Below are 19853 nucleotides of genomic sequence, written 5' to 3' on the forward strand. Positions count from 1 at the left end.
GGAAGAATGGTTTTCGGAAGAAAACTACCTAGGTACCTTATGTACCCTCCAGGCTGCCATCCCTTAGTATCTTCCTATAATTGCCAACATAGCCCTCCCCCGTTCTAGGCACGTAGCTTTCAGAGGCGTAAATATCTATGGGTGCTGTGAACCTTGGGCCCTACCGTCCACGCACTGTTGTTCTGAGCTGCCTCCGGTTTGCCTTCTTCTAGTTCCGCGGTTGAAATGTGAAAGGAAGGCGCGCCGTGACCCAGGGCCGCCCAAGTGGGCTTTAAGCAGGCCTCTCCAACTTATTTAGCCAGCCCTAGGCCCCACGTTTTCGTCGCAATCATACTCACAGCTAGACGTATGGGCTACGAAAGCGATGATTTGTGGGCTTTTCGGTGGGTTTCCGTTACATGTCGTCACCATGAATCTTGGTTTGATGGTTGTCGTCATATTAATTCTTCCCCCACGGCCACGGACAGGGAATGATGACGTTTGCTACAATGATATCACGGACCGAGCAAGGGTGAATTTCTAGGAAGAGGTGAGTACGGTCCGTGGGTCTGTGCTTTGGCGGTACGAGGGCTCGTAATGGACAGGCCGAAGTGACGGCTCGATCGGAGGGAGGGAACAGACAACTTGATGAACAGGAAGGCGAAGCGGCACTTCCTGGTGTCATCCCGACCAAGCGTAGGCATGGGGCCAAGGCCAGGGGGTGGCTGCGCCTGATGTTGATGGTTGTTGGGGTATATTGTGTCAGTGCTGTACCCGTAACCGCCCGGGAACCTGTTCACATCATAGGGCAGGTGCTCATTGTCACGCTCCCGGTAGTGAGGATCGATCAGTGGTATCTTTAGTAGATCTTCGATTCGACCCGGTGAGGTACGGTCGCGGGCACTGGGGCCATCGGATTTGGCGTTGTCTGCCATGCTGACCTGTGAAGGGTGTTGGAGAAAGGGAGTTTGTCCTGGTAGTAGGGGGTATGGGCCGTAGAACAACTGTCCTAGAGAGCTTCCTGATGACTCGGGATCCGCAGTTATAGGTCTGTGTAGTGATCAGTTGTTCTCGTTAGCGCGTCGGCGTAGGTGTTCTCAGGTTGGGTTAGTCTTGATGAGGGATGAACGGTGTGTATTGGGGCGTCCTGTTGGGGAGTTCCTCTGTCTGTCCCACTTGAGATGGGGCAGGGATAGGTGGATGGGCCTCCTGGGAAGGTCTTTCCCAAAGCGTTAGTGTCAAATACAGGTATCTCCTTCCTAATATCCCGTAAGAGGGAAGGACTGAGGGAAGGACCAGCCTGGCCAGTCGCCCAGAAGGTAGGGTCGGCTTGGTGGCGAACTGGGGATTCCGTTCGGCGATGACGCTGCCAGGGGTCACAAGTCTTTTCACACCAGTTACCTGACTTACTTTTCTATGACTTCGGTTCCCAGTATGAAAGCATGGCTGTGGACTTCAAAGGCCCACCATCGCTCTGGCTCTGAGCCGTTGTTTCATGTACCTACTTACCTTAGGTATCTAAGGGATTCAAAATACCCCGACGGGAAATTTGAAGTGACCGTTTCTCAATACCTAGTACCTATTTTGCTCAAAGGGGACGGGGCAGCGAAGTCTAGATCAACATCAGTTCCACACCCAGGTTTCCTTCTCGGCCTTCAAGGTACTGCGAGGAGCAGTAGGCTGGACGCAATGACGATGGGCCATTCGATAGGTGCCCCGCCTTTGGACAACACAATTGAGAAGATGTAATTCAGAGTTGGGTCGCTCCTTGACGGGAATGGAGAGATTCCCGGCTGCCCTATGGGCAGAGTCCGCCTTGTCTTTTTGGTGGTGAGGTAAACAACTTTGAACGCTGAACTATTATCGACTAGGCGTAATCCGGCCTAACAATCTGCCCGGCTGGGCTCAAACATCTACCTACCTAAGAATACGCTTTTCTTTTGTTCTTCTCTTGGCATGGGCCCAGCCGCCCGCCCCCCTAGGCTAACTCAGCCCGGCCCCCAATTTCTGGCTCGTTCCACTCGAGACCTCAATTTAACAGCTCGACGCGACGCACTTGTGCTCTCCCGTAAAGCCAGCGCCCGTCGTCGGCCATCTCTCGGCATAGAAATAGCAACTCACCCCCCGATGACGGACCGTGAAGTGATGAGGTCAGGATGGGTGGTCGATACGCTGGACGAGATCAATACAATCGGGACGGCGTCCTCTGACCCCCCACCGCCCGACGACTGCGGAGCAAGCGCCTCACCATCATGGGCGCCACCCAAGGCTCCGACTAGACCGACGAGGCCAGCCAGCCAGGCGCCGACCTTTGGCAGCGCGGATGCACCCCCGCCGCCATACGTCGAAAGTGAACCAGCACCGCCGGCGTTCGACGCGGATTATCATCGCCCGGGGTTTTTGCTCTTGGGCGTGCGCCCGCGGCCGTTTGATTACCACCTAGGTGACCTGGATTCCGCATATACGGCAGCCACCCCGCGTCGGCGGACGAGCGGAGCGCCGTGGGATGGGACCCATCGTGCTTGGATGTGGTTTGGCGGCCTCGGCGTGTTCGCTTGCTTTGTTGCGGCGGCCGGTTTGACCGTGGCCTCCCTGAAACTCCTCGACGACAAGGACGTCGGAGCTGCTGGGTAAGCGCATCCATTACCCCGAGTATTGCTTGGCTAACGCAGTTATCACAACGCCCCTCAGCATCATCGCAATGATTTCAACCATAGTTGAAGGGCTCTGCATGTCGATAGTCTTGCCGTGTCTCTACTGCTGTCTGGGAGGCGCCGCTGCGTGCGCCTGGTTCGCACTGGTCATTCTCGAGGCCGCGAGCATAGGCGTGTATGTCATCTACGTGGTGGATCGCACTAACAAAGCCGACATATGCGCGACTACCATCTTTGGTGACTGCACACGTGGCGTGTCGCTTGCGGCAGGTATGGGGGTTTGCCGGATCCTTATGGTGTAGGTGCCGCACCACACAACCCAAAACGTCAACCTTGAGTTGGATATCGCGCTGACCATGCCCTGGGGCGATTAGCGTTTTTGCCGCCTTGATTATTTACGTATACGGGTTGAAAACACAGTGGTGGCGGCCGCCGAGACGGCAGATATTAAGACAATCCGACCCTGACATGAACGGGGCGGGCTCACCAGGCGCCTGATATTGGATCTCTGAGCTCTCCAATGTTAGATGATAGATAATTACCTTGATTTTGCGGTTTTAATTCTCACTACAGCGTAAACTCGCAGTCGATAGCGCGGGTTTTGTTGTCGCCTCCCGGTGTATGTTGGTTCCTCGGCAGTAGGAGATCAGCGATCTTGTAGACGAGGGATTCATCGTCGTCACTGCCTGGGCCGGGCCGACTCGCTGGAGCCGAGTCGAGTGGGGGGCAATCAGTTTCGAGTCTTCGGATGGACCCCCTATCGTTCCTGACGCTTGCCTAAGTTGGCAAGGTCAGCTCAGCGGAGTTCCCGTCCCCCAACTTTCACTCGTGTAAGTCATTTTAGGGATGTTAGGTCCTTGAAGCACGATGGTACCAACCGTTGTCCAGCCCCTATTTCCCTTGACATCCTGGTAGCGCCAGGTCAGAGTACAAGAACAAGGAGGAGAAAAGATGGTGCCTACCACCGACTGAAATGGCAGGTAGTATCCTCTAAGCTTCCAGGGTACTAGTTGTCTTGGCTATTACTACGACTACTACTACGACTACTACTACTATTTATACCTTGTCTTCGCCCTGTTGTTAGCGGCCCAAGCGTATAATAACACCTCCTAGAGTGGTAGTAGCAGTAGTACCGGAACCGTATAGAGAGCGGCCTTTCAACAAGAACTGGGGTCTACAGCATGGCCATCAACGTCCACCAGGGAGGGAGGTGCTCCCTAACGCCAACGGCCTACCCGGTCACCGGTATATCGATATGGATTTCGTATTCTGCTGATCCTACGTTGAGCAGAACCTCAGCCCTCCTCGCCTAGTTGGACGCAGGTCGGAGGTGGAATGAAATTGAACATATTACTGGATGCAGGTCGCGCGAACAAATTGCAAACTGGGATTGGCGGATTGACTGTTTTTGACATTCTTGCCATTTGCGGCGGGCTCTTAGTAAGAACCCAAAATAGAGAGTGGCGATCATCCTTCCAGGGATACGAGATCGAGGTTTGCCCCTTTTGGGACTCGAAGTGGTCGCAATGCACGGGAGCGGGAGGGTAGGGGAACAATACGAAGCACTGCAACGTTGACTTACCCGGATTCTCCCCAACCACGCCAAACTGCTGCCCTCTGCCGCAAGTGCGGCGGGACATGGAGACCCGGAAATGGGAGCCCGCCATGGTGTTGACGTATCCAAGAGTGAAAGATCGGCGGTGTGGAGGTTAATACCTATTAAAGTCTCCGTTGTCCCCAATCTTTAAACCCCCAATCTTTTTGCACAGACAAACTCGCACCGAAACAATTACTCAACTAAACCGAACTTCTCGAAAGCCGAACGCCCAACCCTAAATCCACCACCATGCGCTTCCCCATCTCAGTCGTCACCCTCGCAGCGGCGGTCACCGCCCTGCCCAGCCAGCAGGCGAGGGCACCAACCTTCACGTCTAAGGGCTTCAACCTCTACGCCCACGTCACCGGCGGCAACAGCTCGCTCGCGGAGTCTGTCGAGGGCATGACCCTCAGCACGGCGCACACGGGCGCCGCCATGAACGCAGCGGTGCTCTCGCACACGAGCGTGCGGCTCTTCTACCAAAACGGCACGGCCGAGAGCGGCACCAGCAGCATCGTCACCGACGGCGGCAGCCCCCCCTCCATCCCCTTCAGCCTGGCGGTGCAGCCCGCGGGCGAGCCGCGCCGGATCCTCGACATCGACGTCGGCTCCGGCACCCCCAACTTCGTCAGCGCCGAGGGCACGCTCCAGAACGCCATCGCCGAGGGCTCCTTCCTGGCCTGCGACGCCGTCATCCCCTACTACAACCGCGTCTTCACCACCCTGCAGTTTGTCTACGGCAAGGCGGACCCGGCCACCCTGGCGGAGTGCGTCACCATCCAACTGGTGGCCAAGTGCGCCGAGCTGAATGAGCTGCCCGATGAGGGCAGCCTGTCGAGCCACGAGTTTGCCGTAGATGTCAAGTGCGAGGCCTGAGTTGTGGGATAGGAGATGAGGATGGGTTTGGATCTCTATATTTTGTGTGTTATCCTGAATAGAGTCTGCCGCCATAATATTGAACAAGTAGAGCGCTTCGCGCGACGTTCCGTTGCCGAGTCGACTCACACTGGGTCCTATAAATGTTCCAAGCCTTGCATTAACGTTCTCTAGGTAGATAGTCCTAGTATGTAGGCTCGAACTATTTAAGGGCCCTTCCCTCTAGGTATATTACTATAAATACAGCCTTGTTAATTATATTATTGAACTTCGGTAGTTTAATAATTCAAAAGTCATATTTCTTATAGTGAAGTGGTGATACACCTCAAAACCACACACACCACCAAACACTGGGCACGTGCCACGCGCGTTGTGATGTCAATGTAGCATGAGGGAGGAGATGGCTCAAAGAACAAACTTCAACGCCACGGATCCTACGATGGTGGAATCAATGCACCTTCGTGGATGGCCCTCTGGTCAGAGGGCCGCGGCCACACTTACCGCGAAAAAGAGTCACTTCTGCAAGCGTGGAAAGAGAAATCGAATTGCCTCCTCATGGCCCCTGAGAGGACCGGGGACTCTGACTGTTTACCTACTCTTAGTTCCTAGAAATAGAAATACCCTAAACTATTTTTCTTGTCCTCATAGCTACCAGTTCTGGACCCTTCTGAGCAGACAGGAAACCTTTATGGGCGAACAGATAATGATATCGTTGGGCCCCGGGGCCAGTAACCGCGGCTCCGATGAATGTTCAGCCCAATAATAGGGGTTGGGGAGTGAAAGGTGGTCAGATATCGCCTGATTTGGGTGATTGATTCCTACCGAGGTAATGTCCCACTTAATGCCAGCCCCTGCCTCGCAAGCCAAGGTTGATTCCGCCCGACTTCCATGAGGCAAAATACCCCGCCAGGAGTTGTGGGATACGGAGGTACCAGACCCAACGATACTCTCTTTGGGTGCGTGAAGTGACCAAGACCATACAGAGGGCGGGCGGCACACCGGCGACAGGAGTTGGTGATGACTCCTCCGCCAGTGCATGCATAGTCCGTTATTTTTACCTCCGTCCACGCCAAGGGCTATTAGACTTTCCCGCCCTGCGACATCTGGCTCCGGATCGCCTTTGCAGTTGAGACCCGCGGGTTGCGCTTAACCGACCCCGGAACGAAGACTCGCTGCCGCTTATATCCCTCCACGACCAGGACTGGGGCGGCCAGAAGGACGACGATCCGCTGTTAGAAGTAGCGGTGCCGAGAGTTCAATACGAAGAGGAAATGAAAGTCGATCGCTGGTTGAGCTAGGTGTACAAGGGCTCGGGGGAGCGGATCAAAGTCTGGCAGGGGAGGTTTTACCTCTGGACTTCTCGGTGGGACAACTCATGATGCGCGCGGCACGTAGGACGCGCAGAATAGCTCGAGGCGGCTTCGGAATACTCAATCACCGCCATGGGTAAGACCATGCTTTGCTTCGGCAGCTTTCTTCGGCGTACCAACAAAGTGGTAGGGAGACTCTCCATCGAGATACAGGGGCACGGCTGGTAGCAAGCGCTGGCAGGAACTTGAGTTTTGATTGATAAAGCATACGCAGATGTCCTCATGGATAGACACTATGCAATCCTCGAGCATTGCTCTCCTTCTCTGTGCAAACTACAGTTTGGCCGCAGCCAGGATGTGCCCACCCGCCGGTGCTTGGAGCATGACAACCGCTTCTTTCCCAGGGGGGAGATCAGACTTCGCTGTTGGAAGGGGCAGTGTCGTGTTGCCACCCCTCCATTCCCCAACCTTCACTAGGTCGGTAACAACGTTCACATGATCAAGCTTCTTCCCTTTATTCGGACCTTTTTTGATCTTGATCTTTTCCAATCTGGGGTCGTAGATAGCAAGCAAGATGTCGTAGACGCCCACCTCGCCTTCCTGCTTATCCGAGTCGATTCTCAGGTCCGTGTCATTGACGTCGACATAGACTTGCCAGCCCAAATCTCTGTTGGTCTCCCGAGAACGAGCGACAATGTCCGTGATCTCCTGCCTGCCGCCAGCACCTGGTCCGTCAGTCACGCCATTCCCGACGACCATGGGAGTATAAAGGTTGTTGCGCCCCCATAGCTTCGCGTATGCGCGCTGACGTGCGTCCCACTTTGGGCTCGCCAGTGTATCCGGCCAGCCGAGATGATCGAAAATGGTGACGTTGTATGAGAGTAGCAGGAGGTTCGGCTGGTTGACTCCCTCGAGGATGGCCGGGATAGCGGGGGGGCAGGATAGGCATCCCTGGCTCTGGAAGAATTCGACGATGGCGAGTGGCTCGAAGTCGACGAAGCATGCAGCGGTGTGTCTGTGCTCACTGTGAACGTCGGCGTCGAGGCTCACCGAGCAGACCAAAGGAGGCTCCTTCTTGCGACGGAAAATCTGGCGGATGATGGCAGCCATTGCACTTGGACGCGGTGATTTTCTGAAGGGATTGTTTAAGGGTTGGATTATAGAAGCAGAGAGGGGCTTGCTGGATTGAATGCTGATTGTGATGGTAGAAGTGAAGCAGCGTTGGAAGTAGGCTTTTCGGGGGCTTTATATCCATGGTCCATTTCCTCCGAAGAGCAGCTACGCTGTCTCCTCCCTCTAAGCACATTTACTGTGCCATCCATCACCGAGGGCTGCCCCACACACACTGAAACCTGGTCAAGCGGACTGCAAACAACCGCGTGTGGCTTAATGATTTGTCATTACCTAGTACTCAGGATCCTTTGCTGGCCGCTTCGGAGGCACAAGAAGTTGGCTGCCCCGTTCACACATGGGATTGGTGGGATGGGATATCAGATATCAGGACCAGAGAGCTGGCAGTCAGCGCCTGTAACAGACATATCCTTCAGGCCAATAGCAGGCCACCTCAGCCCGATTTTGATTCCACATGCCGTTATCTCGGCCTGGTTTTATCGCTCGCTTCGATTCCCTGCTCACAAGCTTTATTCGACAACTCAGCTGCACTCGTTTATTACGGCACGGTTGGGAAAAGAATCTGCTATGACCAGCAAGTCAGGATGCGTTGATACCCCAAAGTGTCGCGCCTCGGTTCTGGGCCAATTAATCCATCAGGATGCTCAAAAGAAAGTCTCTGCAAACTACTGTATCGCTTCCTCACGGAAAACCTTTCTGCTCAAAAGAGAGGATGCTGTGCGGAGATGACAGAAGCCGCTCTCTGACTGGGCTGTTCTCAGCTTCTGCTCTGGTGCGGTCCCAAAGGTCAGGCTGAGACTGCCTCCACCGGGGGGGCAGCGAGCTGGACGTCTTCGCTCACTCATTCCCTGTCAGCTCTTGCCGTGAGGGAAGAAAGACAAATAGGTACCTTCTCTTCTAGTGCTGAGAAAGACGGTTATGCGTAAGATTGCTTGCATTATTCAGAGTCCAGAGGAGGGGGGATGCCCTCTGTCTATATACAGAGGAACGGTTACAGGGACTCCCTTACCCTCCATATCTTGTAGCCTCTATACCCATTTCAGTACTCCCACTCAGAGCCACAAGATAGGCCTCGATGCCTGCTCCCCCCTCTGTAGCTCAGAGAGCTCCCACTGAGTATATCTCCCACTAACTGCAACCTCCCTTTAGAGGAATCCCTCAAAGGTCTGTACGGCCCTGTAGCTCCCTTACAAGGCCTAACGCCGCTCTAAACTGTAGAAAAGCCTCCTTTACCAGGGGTTTCGTCAGTCCATCGGCTACCATCTCTACTGTAGGTACAAACTGTAGGGCGATCTTTCCTTCGGCTACCTTTTCCCTAACAAAGTACTATTGAATGTCGATGTACTTCGTCCGTTGGTGGTTGGCTGGGTTCTTGGCTAGTATAATAGCCCCCTGGTTGTTAGAGTAGATAACGATAGCCTTCGGCTCAGTTTTCCCTAACCTACCCAGTTCCTCGAATAGCCGTTGCAACCAGATAGCTTCCTTTACAGCCTACGTTTATCCTATATATTCGGCCTTACAGGATAATAGGGCTACCGTAGGTTAGTGTTTAGAGCTCCAGCTGATTGTACTGCTTCCAACGTTAAAGATGTACCCGGATATAGACCTCCGGGTATCGAGGTCCCTAGCCCAATCGGCATTAGTATAGCCCTCTGGCTATCGTAGGGCGCCGCTGAACATCATATACAGGTTGTCGGACCCGTTAAGGTATCTAAAGATCCGTTTTACCGCTATTTCGTACTCCTTTGCTGGATTGTGGAGGTACCGGCTAACAGCCGTTATCGGATATCCCAGGTCCCCCTATATACCCAGTATCAAGAATAGTAGCGAGCCAACCGACGACTGATACCACTAGCGGACCGCTACAGGGCATTCGTAGCCCTTTAGCGGGGCTGTTAGTTTTATAGAGGTGGCTATCGGTGTATCAGCCTTCCTACAGTCCTTACCTATAAACCTCTCGATAATCCTCTAAATATATGTCTTCTGATCTAAGTAAATCCGGCGGTTCTTCCTATCCTGCGTTATCCTAATGCCCAGATAGTAGTAATAGGGCCTTAGATCTTGTCACGGATTAGGCCCAACGCGGTCTTGGCCTGCGGGATGCGGGACGTCCCGGCCAATCATTTAAGGGTCCAACGGCCAATCGTTGCGACAAGTGAAAGCGCTCCCGACGCTCCCTCTCGAGGAAGGGAGCACGGGGAGCACTCGCCGCACTCACTGCTCACGACGCTCCCATCGCTCCTCGGGAGCATAGGGAGCAGAGGGATCAACACGTTAGATAGCAGTATATAGTCACTCGTTCTGGAGAGCTCTGGGAGTTCTCCAGTTAGCAATCACAACTACAGTTCGCTACAAGCTCGAGAGCCTACTGTTGAGACAAGTCTTTGTTGTGCACCCTTTGGCTGCACCGAACCTAAGCACCCTTGAGAGAATACCTTCGACCGATACTGAACCCTAACAGGACGGGTCCAGAGACAGGTTCGTCACACGTTGCTAACTCCCTTTGATCTGTTACAGTTCAGGCTCGAAGGTAAAACGACATGGCAACTCAACCGACGCCGGGCCAGATCACGGCCGCGCTTCAGAGAGTCACCGAACGACTCGACGAAACTGAAGAAGAGCTTGCGAAGACCAAGGCCAGCAACGCGGCATTGGCAGCCCGACTTGCGGCGACCGAGGTCCACACCAAGGACCCGGCCAAGACGAAGGTCAAATTGGAGCAACCCGAGAAGTACGGGGGCGACCAGGAAGCCTTGCCAGGTTGGATCACGGAGATGCGGAACTATCTCGACCACAACTCGCACCAGTTCGCCACTGAGGAATCCAAGACCAGATACGCCGCCACCCGACTCAAGGACAAGGCCCTCAAGTGGTTCACGGGAACACTGAGTGATTTCCTCGGCGGAGCAATCCACAAACCCTTCACCAAAAAGGTCTTCGAGAACTACTCCGAGTTCGAGAGTGAGATTCAGAAGGTGTTCGGTGACAAGGACGAGAAGTTACACGCCCAGGAACGGCTAGGACGGCTGAAGCAGACTAGGTCAGCCACCGCCTACGCCACGATTTTCCGACAAGACTCCATGAAGGCAGAAATAGACGACGAGGGGCTGATGCACCTGTTCTACGGAGGACTGAAGGAGGAGGTCAAGGACGAGCTCTACAAGGAGAGCCGACCTGACACGCTCGACGAGTACATCGCCATGGCTGTCAAGATTGACGACCGATAGTTCGCCCGCAAACAACAGAAGAAGGGCAGCGAGATTCAGCGATCCGCAGGCTACCACAAGCCCAACGACAAAAAGAAACGCCAGCACCAGAGCACGTCATACGGCACGCACTCGGGACCCATGGACGTCAGCGCTGCCCAGGCACAATGGGCAGGAAAGAGAGATGGTGCCAAGGACAAATCAGGCATCACTTGTTACAATTGCGGCAAGAAGGGGCACTTCAAACGAGACTGCCGCAGCAAGAAAGAATGGAGACCGGTTCCAGGGAAGGAAGCTGCCACCATCGACCAAAACACGGTCGGAAGAAGAACCCGGTTTCTGGAGGTCGCAGCCGCCAGCTACACGCAGGACGACCTCGAAATCGACATTGACCGAGTCATCGAGCAGGACGATGAACTCACCGACTCGGATCAAGAAGACTTGATGAGCAGCAACCACCAGGAGGGAAATGACACCGCCCATCACGCTTTCATCGAAACGGATGACGAGGGAGAACTGGCTCCCCCGCGGCACATCCGACAAGTCGCTGAGGACTGGGGCATCACCCTGGTTCAGCAAGAGGACGGGCAATGGCGAACCCACGAGGGTGAAGGAGGAGTCAGCCCGAACCTCATTTTTCTGCAACAGAAGGTCCTAAGCCAACGGCAAAGGATCGAGGAGTTGTCAAGAGAGAAAGAAGAACTCGAGCAACTTCTCCAGAGAAGGAACGACCAGTACGGACGACTTTGCGCGGAACTCGATTTCGCCAGGGAACGAGTCCAAGAGATCACCGAGGCCAACAACAGGGCCGGGGATCACGTCGAAAAGACATTAAGAGAGGCACAGGCCTTGCAGGACGACATCCGCCAGGCACTTCCGCACCACACACCGTGGGATGGACCCACCGAAGAGGCGGAAGGATACGAAAACGGAGTACGATACCCCGAGCAACTTTTCGACTACGCACAGGAACAGAATGCGGCGAAAGGAAGAAAACAGCAGAGCTGGGAAGAATACTGGACGCGACATCAGCACATCGTGCGCGCCGGACGACAAACCTCCGACCTTGAATGGTGGGGTTTTCGGGGCGAGAACAACACGGAGGGATTCCAGTTGTTATCAGAAGACCACGAGCGGGTGGACCCACGAAAAGAAAGTCACATCTACCTGCCCTGGTTCCAGTGCATCACGCACGAATGTCGGTACCACTTCCAGGACAAATTTCGCAACAGTTTCTGGCCCACAAGAGAAGAAAAGGGAATGCAACCCCTGCCCATCAGATGGGTATACGACAGCGGCGACGCTCCCGCAGGCATGTTGTGGGACACCCAACGCACTCACGAGGGCAGGCTGAGGGTTAAACCCAAGGCAGCCTGGCCCCGACGCTGTATGGCGGGCGTAGGAGTCAACGAATGCCGAAGCGCAGACTGCCTACCACACGCCGACGAGAAAATCTGGGGATACATGGAACAGCAATCCCAGAGGAAGCCACACCAGAGGACGAGAGCGTCCCGAAGGAACGAGAGGCGCCCAGTTGAGGCATGGGCGGCCCAATGGCTCCAAGAACACCAGACGATTGACGCCGCAAGCCAAGGTGCGGACAGGGACGCCTTGAAACACCACAAGAGCTTGGGAAACGGCTCAGGGCCCTCCGAGGGGCCCGGAAACCGCTAACTCCACAGCAACGGAGACAGGCTGCGCAGTACAGGAAGAACTGGCGCAAGCAGAAGCCTTACAACGACCTCCCAGCAGACGAACACGAAGTAGCTGCTGTACGAAGCACCAAGCCAGACAACAGGCTCTGGATCACAGCGCGATGGGGGAAGATCGAAGCCCTCGCGTTAGTGGATGGAGGAGCGCAGATGGATCTCATCTCGCCCGCATTTGTGAATCAACTCAGAATCCCATGGAGGATCAAGAAGCAACCACACGTCGTCAAGGGACCATTCGACACACAATGGGTACGACGAGAGACAGAACCACTCGACATTGAGGTGGAAGGAAAAACCACCCAAGTGGTGTTCGACATCGTAAACATGGGGCCGAAGAAAGACATGATTCTCGGGCGCCCATGGCATGAGGAATACGACCCAGACATCAGTTGGAAGGGAGATGGCCATCTGCGACCGCGGGAACAGCGGGAGCATCCGACCAACTCGATGGGAGAACGCGCAGAACAGGAGCCACGGGAGAGCAGCGGGTCAGAACGAACCCCCTCTACGGGCCCACCGCAGGAAGCAGCCAGTGCAGAACCACGCACTCTGGAGTCCGGAAGAAGCGGCACACGACGAAAGAAGCAGGCACGGGAGGAACGAACCATCGCCGTCGTCTCAGTCGACGAGCACGGAATGCTCAAACACGAACAATGGGTCAATCAGCTCGAAGCGGCAAGCATCGAGCTGGCAGCAGAAGAAGTCAGGGAACTCGAAGCAGCGAGCATCGAGCCTGGGAACAACAAGTTCGCGTACTACGAGGGTACAGCGAAGAACGCAAAGACGGGGCAGATCCCAGACGACTACAAGGGGCACCCGGCGTTCACGGCAAAACATCTTGCAGGGCTACCAGACCACGGACCTTGGGATCACGAGATCAAACTCAAGGAAGGAGCCCAGTTGAGATTTTTCAAGGTGTACCACACCAACGAGAAGCAAGATGCAGAGTTGAGGAGCTATCTCGAAAAGAACCTCGAGATAGGACACATCAGACCATCGACATCTCCAGCAGGCTACCCAGTCCTCTTCGTTCCAAAGAAGGATGGGAAACTCAGGATGTGTGTGGACTACCGACAGTTGAACAACGAGACGGTGAAGAACCGATACCCGCTGCCACTGATTTCGAGGCTTCGAGATCAGCTGTCAGGAGCACAACACTTCACGCGACTCGACCTTCCAACAGCGTACGCCCACATCCGCATCAAGGAAGGAGACGAATGGAAGACGGCTTTTCGGACACCCTACGGACACTACGAGTACCTCGTTATGCCATTTGGGTTGACCAACGCACCAGCGACGTTTCAAGCCGCTATCGACCACGCAATTCGACATTGCCTCGATAAATTTGCAGTCTGTTACTTGGATGACATTCTCATCTACTCCAAGACACTCGAAGAACACAAGAAACACGTACGGCAGGTGCTGGACGCACTGCACGAGCACAAATTGTCAGTCAACAAGGACAAGAGCGAGTTTCATGTCAAGAAGACAGTATTTCTGGGTTACGAAATCTCCCCGGGATGGGTCAAGATCGAACCCGAGAAACTGGAAGCTGTCAAGACGTGGCCGACACCGACGAGCGCCACGGAGGTCAGAGGATTTATCGGATTCGCCAACTTCGTCAGAATGTTCATCAAGAATTTTGGCGACTTCGCGAGACCTCTGCACGAACTTACCAAAAAGGATGCCACATTCCAGTGGAAGCAGGAGCACGAGCAGGCTTTCCAGCGGATCCGCGATGCGATCATCGCCGACCCGGTGCTCATGCTGCCTGATCCAAGCACACCTTTCGAAGTCGAGGCTGATGCTTCGGACTTCGCGATCGGAGGACAACTTGGTCAGAGAGACAAGGACGGCAAGCTTCATCCAGTTGCGTTCTTCTCCAAGAAACTCGAAGGACCAAGGCTCAACTACCCGATCCACGACAAGGAGCTTCTCGCAATCATCGAAGCATTTCAGGAATGGAGACCATACCTCAGCGGCACGACACACGAAGTTCAGGTGTACACAGACCACAAGAACTTACGATACTTCACCACCACCAAGGTGCTGAACGGACGACAGACTCGATGGGCAGAATTTCTGTCCGAATTCAACTTCACGATCCACTACAAGAAAGGCTCAGAGAACGCACGAGCAGATGCCTTGAGTAGGAGAGCGGATCACCACGACAACACGTCTGAAGTCTCACCACCATTGCTACATCAACAGACAGACGGATCGCTACGGCACGCTTCCCAACCGACTGAAGACTACGAGATCGCAGCACTTCAGCAACAGTCGGAAGATCCCGAAGCCAGGCCTCTGCAACCGTTTGTAGAATGCTGTGCGGCCTTCAGAGAACAACGACTGGAACGAGACTTCCAAGGAATCATCGCGGACGACGAACGCGATGCATGGCAAGAAGAGCCGGAATCCAAGATCGCAGGGTTGCGACTTGAAGGAACGAGGCTCTGGTACCACGACAAGGCCTATGTCAGGCTGGGTGACCAAAAGGAGCTCATTCGAAAGATCCACGAGTCAAGACTCGGAGGACACATGGGAATCGGCAAGACAATTGCGAAAGTCAAGCAGAACTACGACTTCCCAGGAATCAAGCAGACGGCAGAAGGGGTCCTAGCAGAATGCGACCTCTGTAAACGAAGCAAACCAGGACGACACAAGCCGTACGGGCTATTGCAGCCACTGCCAGTCGCAGAACGACCATGGAGTTCGGTGACGATGGACTTCATCACCAAACTGCCAGTCTCCAAGGACTCAGTAACAGGAGTGGAATACGACAGCATCCTCACAATGGTGGACAGACTCACCAAGTGGAGTTACTTCCTCCCTTACAAGGAGACATGGTCAGCAGAACAACTCGCAGACGTGATCTACCGCAACATCACCTCGGTCCACGGATGGCCAGAAGAATGGATCACGGACAGAGACACGAAGTTCGCATCAAAGTTTTGGCAAGCTCTGATGACGAAGCTGGGTACGAAGAGTAAACTTTCGACTGCTTATCACCCACAAACGGACGGACAGACGGAACGACTCAACCAGATCGTCGAGCAATACCTACGGTTGTACGTCAACTTCCAGCAGGATGATTGGGTCGAGCTGTTGCCAACGGCACAACTCGCCTACAACACCACCGTCACGGAGACCACCAAGGTCACGCCATTCTTCGCGAATTACGGCTACGAAGCAGATTTGCGACAGGGGCCCGATGTCTCGGTGCCCCGAGCGGCAGTCAAAGCCGACAAAATGAGCTCGCTGCATGCGATGCTCAAGGAAGAACTCGAGTTCGTACGAACCAGGATGAAGAGGTTCTACGACAGAAACAGGCTCGAGGGACCTCGCCTAGAAGAGGGGGGCAAAGTTTACCTCATTTCTCGAAATCTTCGCACGAAACGACCAAGTAGGAAGCTCGACTTCCGCAAAGTCGGACCGTTCAAAATCGACAAGAAGATTTCGGAGAACAACTACGCACTCGCGTTACCCTTGACAATGCGACTACGGACCAACGTTTTCCACATCTCGCTTCTGGAGCCAGCACCCAAGGACGCACGACTCGACAAGGACGCCGAGGCAGAGGACGAAGAGGAGGAGTGGGACGTTGAGGAAGTCCTAGATTCACGCATCACGAAAGGACAGTTGGAGTATTTGGTCAAGTGGCTGGACTTTGGCCCAGAAGACAATTCATGGCAACCAGCTACCAACCTCAACTGCCCCGAGAAACTTCAGGAGTTCCACCAGAGGAACCCTGACCGACCACAGGGAATACCAAAGAAGGATCGACCCCGGCGAGCCAATCGTCGAAGGAGGGCCTAGGAGACAATCAGTAAGGCGGTCTGTTGAGGAGGGAGGTGACCAACTCTTCAGCCACGGAAGGAACGGCGAGCGAGGCCACAGCAGCCGCCTCCTCGGCCTCCAGTTCCCGAATGGCGGTATCCTCACGCTCAAACGCTTTCCGAACACGCTCCTGAAACGCGCGCGTTTGCGAATCCAGACGGGCCAGTTTCGCCGTAACCTGACCCAAGGCTGCCACGACTCGATTCTGCTCGGCCAAAGCCGCCGCACGCTCCAAGTCCAACTTGTTCTTCTCGTTGGCGAAAGAACGGATCGTCGAATCCGCGATGCCGTTCCAGTCGCAGCCGCGACGGTTAGCAGCAACACAGGAGGCGCACCGATTGGAGTCTTCGGCCACCACACACGACGAGTTGTGCTCTCGGCAATAGGAACAACGGGGCATAGCGTCACCCAAGAAACGGATGCGAGTAGCAAGATCGGCACGACGCTCGGTGCTGGTTTTTGGCCGCTGTTTACGCACTCGGTTAGGAGGCATGACGGGCGACGAAGGCAGGATTGGACAAGAGGATAGCGAAACTCACCAGGGTTAGGCAAAGAATGTTGGCGCTACTTAAGAAGGGGGAAAACCAACGAGCCTTCCGGGACGGAAGACCTGGGGAGGGGCATCGTGTCACGGATATGGTCACATGCAGCCGGCCAGCGGGGCGCGCTGGCAGCGTCCCGGGCCAATCAAGACGGGACGCCTAGCTACCAATGAGAAGGAGATCTGTGGTGGTTACAATGATCTATGGACAGACCACGGCAGTGGTAACAGATCAAGGGGCTCGGCCTCCTGGATCTGTTGACGACCCACCACGGATCACGCAGATCCAGGTACAGAGGTACCTAGGAATTAGATAGTATATAGTCACTCGTTCTGGAGAGCTCTGGGAGTTCTCCAGTTAGCAATCACAACTACAGTTCGCTACAAGCTCGAGAGCCTACTGTTGAGACAAGTCTTTGTTGTGCACCCTTTGGCTGCACCGAACCTAAGCACCCTTGAGAGAATACCTTCGACCGATACTGAACCCTAACAGGACGGGTCCAGAGACAGGTTCGTCACACGGTTCCAGCTCGAAGTGTACGTTATTGGTTCTAATAACCTGTTTCTAATCCTCTATAAGAACCCGAAACACTATTATTCCTTCGAAGCCTAGTAGCTATCCGGCCCTTAATTTGTTGTTAAGCTTACCCCGTTCGGTGCTTAGAAGTATATACTAGATGTCACGGATATGGTCACATGCAGCCGGCCAGCGGGGCGCGCTGGCAGCGTCCCGGGCCAATCAAGACGGGACGCCTAGCTACCAATGAGAAGGAGATCTGTGGTGGTTACAATGATCTATGGACAGACCACGGCAGTGGTAACAGATCAAGGGGCTCGGCCTCCTGGATCTGTTGACGACCCACCACGGATCACGCAGATCCAGGTACAGAGGTACCTAGGAATTAGATAGTATATAGTCACTCGTTCTGGAGAGCTCTGGGAGTTCTCCAGTTAGCAATCACAACTACAGTTCGCTACAAGCTCGAGAGCCTACTGTTGAGACAAGTCTTTGTTGTGCACCCTTTGGCTGCACCGAACCTAAGCACCCTTGAGAGAATACCTTCGACCGATACTGAACCCTAACAGGACGGGTCCAGAGACAGGTTCGTCACACTAGACCTTAGTACCTACTATTTGAATATAGGAGATATTAGGTCTCTTCTAGTATACTGTTTCGAATAGGGTTTTCTTAAAGGCACTGTATAGGCTCCTGTTTCGTAGGTAGTTGATCGTTTCTAGTACCTCTGGCTAGAACCTATCTAGGATAGTCCCTCTAATTAGTATAGGTAGGAGCTTATCCCTAATTGTAACGTTGAGGCTCTCTACAATACCGTTCGACTGGTATTATTCTATAGTCGACCGTTCGTAGTAGATGCCGTTCTCCAGAGCCCAGTCGTTAAACTCGTAGCTATTGAACTCCTAGGCGCCATCTATATAGATTACTCGGTACTTACACCCCTGTGGCTTATTCTTTTCCAGGTGTTTAATAAACCCTCGAATATACTTCTAGGCGGCCTTTTGCTCCTTGAGGGCTGTTAAGGCGCTAAAGCGGCTATAGCTATCTACTAGTATAATCTAGTAGAGCTCCCCTCGGTACCTTTTAATTTGGAACAGCCTATAGATATCGGTATATACTATATCTCCCGAGTAGGTACCTGTGACGAGAAGCAGATATTCCATGGGGTCAGGCCACCAGTCAATACAACTATAATATCGAAACTGAGACAAAGAGAAAAAGAGAGGTGGTGGGATCGCTAGCGATCGTTTCGTGGGGAAGTAGGGCGAGGCGCTATGCGCGCTAACCCCGATTGAGCCACAGTGCCATCACAGGCAACCACCTCTCGTGACAACCCCCCCCCTCCACGAAAAAGCTCGTCCGCGAGCTTTTGCTCGGAAAAGGTCCATCACTTTTTCTTCCTGTTGGATCGCCTCAACGGCGCGCCCACCATGACTGGTTCGTTGTCATCCTCATGATCCGCCGCGAACTCGTCGCGTTCGGCCATTTCCAACCATATTTGCAATCGTGTGGGCGGGCCAGACTTGTCGGGGTTCGCGTCATGGAACTGTTTCAACGCTTCCGGCGAGTTCTTGAAGTCGGCCGCGGGATACCATTCGGGGTCGGCTGCCCAGCCCTTCCAACGGACTTGGTACTGCAATTTTCCATAGTAAACACGGCTCGCCAAGAGTTGTTCGACCTCCCATTCCATGTCTTGATTCGGACCAACCTCTTCGGCATCCGGGGACTCGGGTGCTTGGCCAGGAAGAGGGTTGTTTAGGTGTAATCGTAGTCGGTCGGGAGGGAACGTGTCGGTTCCCTTCCACGAAGCTGGGACTTCCAAACGGTACGCGTGGCCAACCTTCTCGATGATGCGGAAGTGCTGCCGCGTAACGGGGAAATCGAGCTTATCGCTGGGTCTGCTCGTCATTTCGGTGCGCTTGATGATCACGACGTGGTCGTCGACGTCGAAATCTGGTACGCGGCGATGTCGATTCGCCTGCTCTGCTTGCTTCTCCTGCGCTTTAAGGATGTTGGACCGCGCGAAGTCCCCAAATTCCTGGATCTGGCGCGCCCTCCGCTGGGCCTCTTCGCGATTGAGACGCTCTTCGTGCGGCAGATCTGTCAGTCCGGTTCGTGATTCCCAGTCGAATGGTAAGGGCATCGCGAACCCAAACATCACTTCGTGGGGCGACAATCCGGTGCTGTCGTGCGGGAGGCTCGACTGTACCGCGTCAAGAGCTGGGATTGCCCGGGACCAGTTGTCTTGGTAATGGCTTACAAACGGTCGTAACCGTTGGTTAATATACTGGTTAAGGTTCTCGACTTGGCCCGCGGTCTGCGAATGACCGGGTGTGGCCAGTTTCCAATTGATCCCCAGAATCTTTGACAGTTCGTTGGTAAAGTCGGCTCGAAACTGCGGCCCCTGGTCACTGATGACCTCCATCGGGAGACCGTAGACTCGATACGGGCCTTCATAGTACATCTTCGCCGCATCGCGAGCCGTGGCTCCCT

The 19853-nt window shown here is 54.3% G+C and overlaps 3 protein-coding genes across 3 annotated transcripts; 2 read left to right on the forward strand and 1 right to left on the reverse strand.

Annotated features, from left to right (window-relative positions):
• Positions 1-2030: 2030 nt before the first annotated feature.
• On the forward strand, positions 2031-3146 carry B0H64DRAFT_386127 (uncharacterized protein). The gene is made up of 3 exons (XM_062803124.1): positions 2031-2609; positions 2671-2931; positions 3008-3146. The coding sequence occupies exons 1-3, from the start codon at positions 2107-2109 to the stop codon at positions 3129-3131; spliced, it is 888 nt and encodes a 295-aa protein (XP_062662302.1). The 5' UTR covers positions 2031-2106; the 3' UTR covers positions 3132-3146.
• A 1079-nt stretch (positions 3147-4225) lies between these two features.
• Positions 4226-5275, forward strand: B0H64DRAFT_354462 (uncharacterized protein). The gene has a single exon (XM_062801537.1). The coding sequence runs from the start codon at positions 4480-4482 to the stop codon at positions 5104-5106; it is 627 nt and encodes a 208-aa protein (XP_062662303.1). The 5' UTR covers positions 4226-4479; the 3' UTR covers positions 5107-5275.
• A 1474-nt stretch (positions 5276-6749) lies between these two features.
• B0H64DRAFT_354465 (thioredoxin-like protein) lies at positions 6750-7875 on the reverse strand (the record flags this gene model as incomplete). The annotated part of the gene is made up of 1 exon (XM_062801538.1): positions 6750-7875. Exon 1 carries the CDS (start codon positions 7524-7526, stop codon positions 6750-6752), a length of 777 nt encoding a protein of 258 aa, XP_062662304.1. The 5' UTR covers positions 7527-7875.
• Between the last annotated feature and the right edge of the window lie 11978 nt (positions 7876-19853).

Source organism: Chaetomium fimeti, assembly GCF_033439085.1.
Source record: "Chaetomium fimeti strain CBS 168.71 chromosome Unknown B0H64scaffold_2, whole genome shotgun sequence".
Taxonomy (NCBI): Eukaryota; Fungi; Ascomycota; class Sordariomycetes; order Sordariales; family Chaetomiaceae; genus Chaetomium; species Chaetomium fimeti.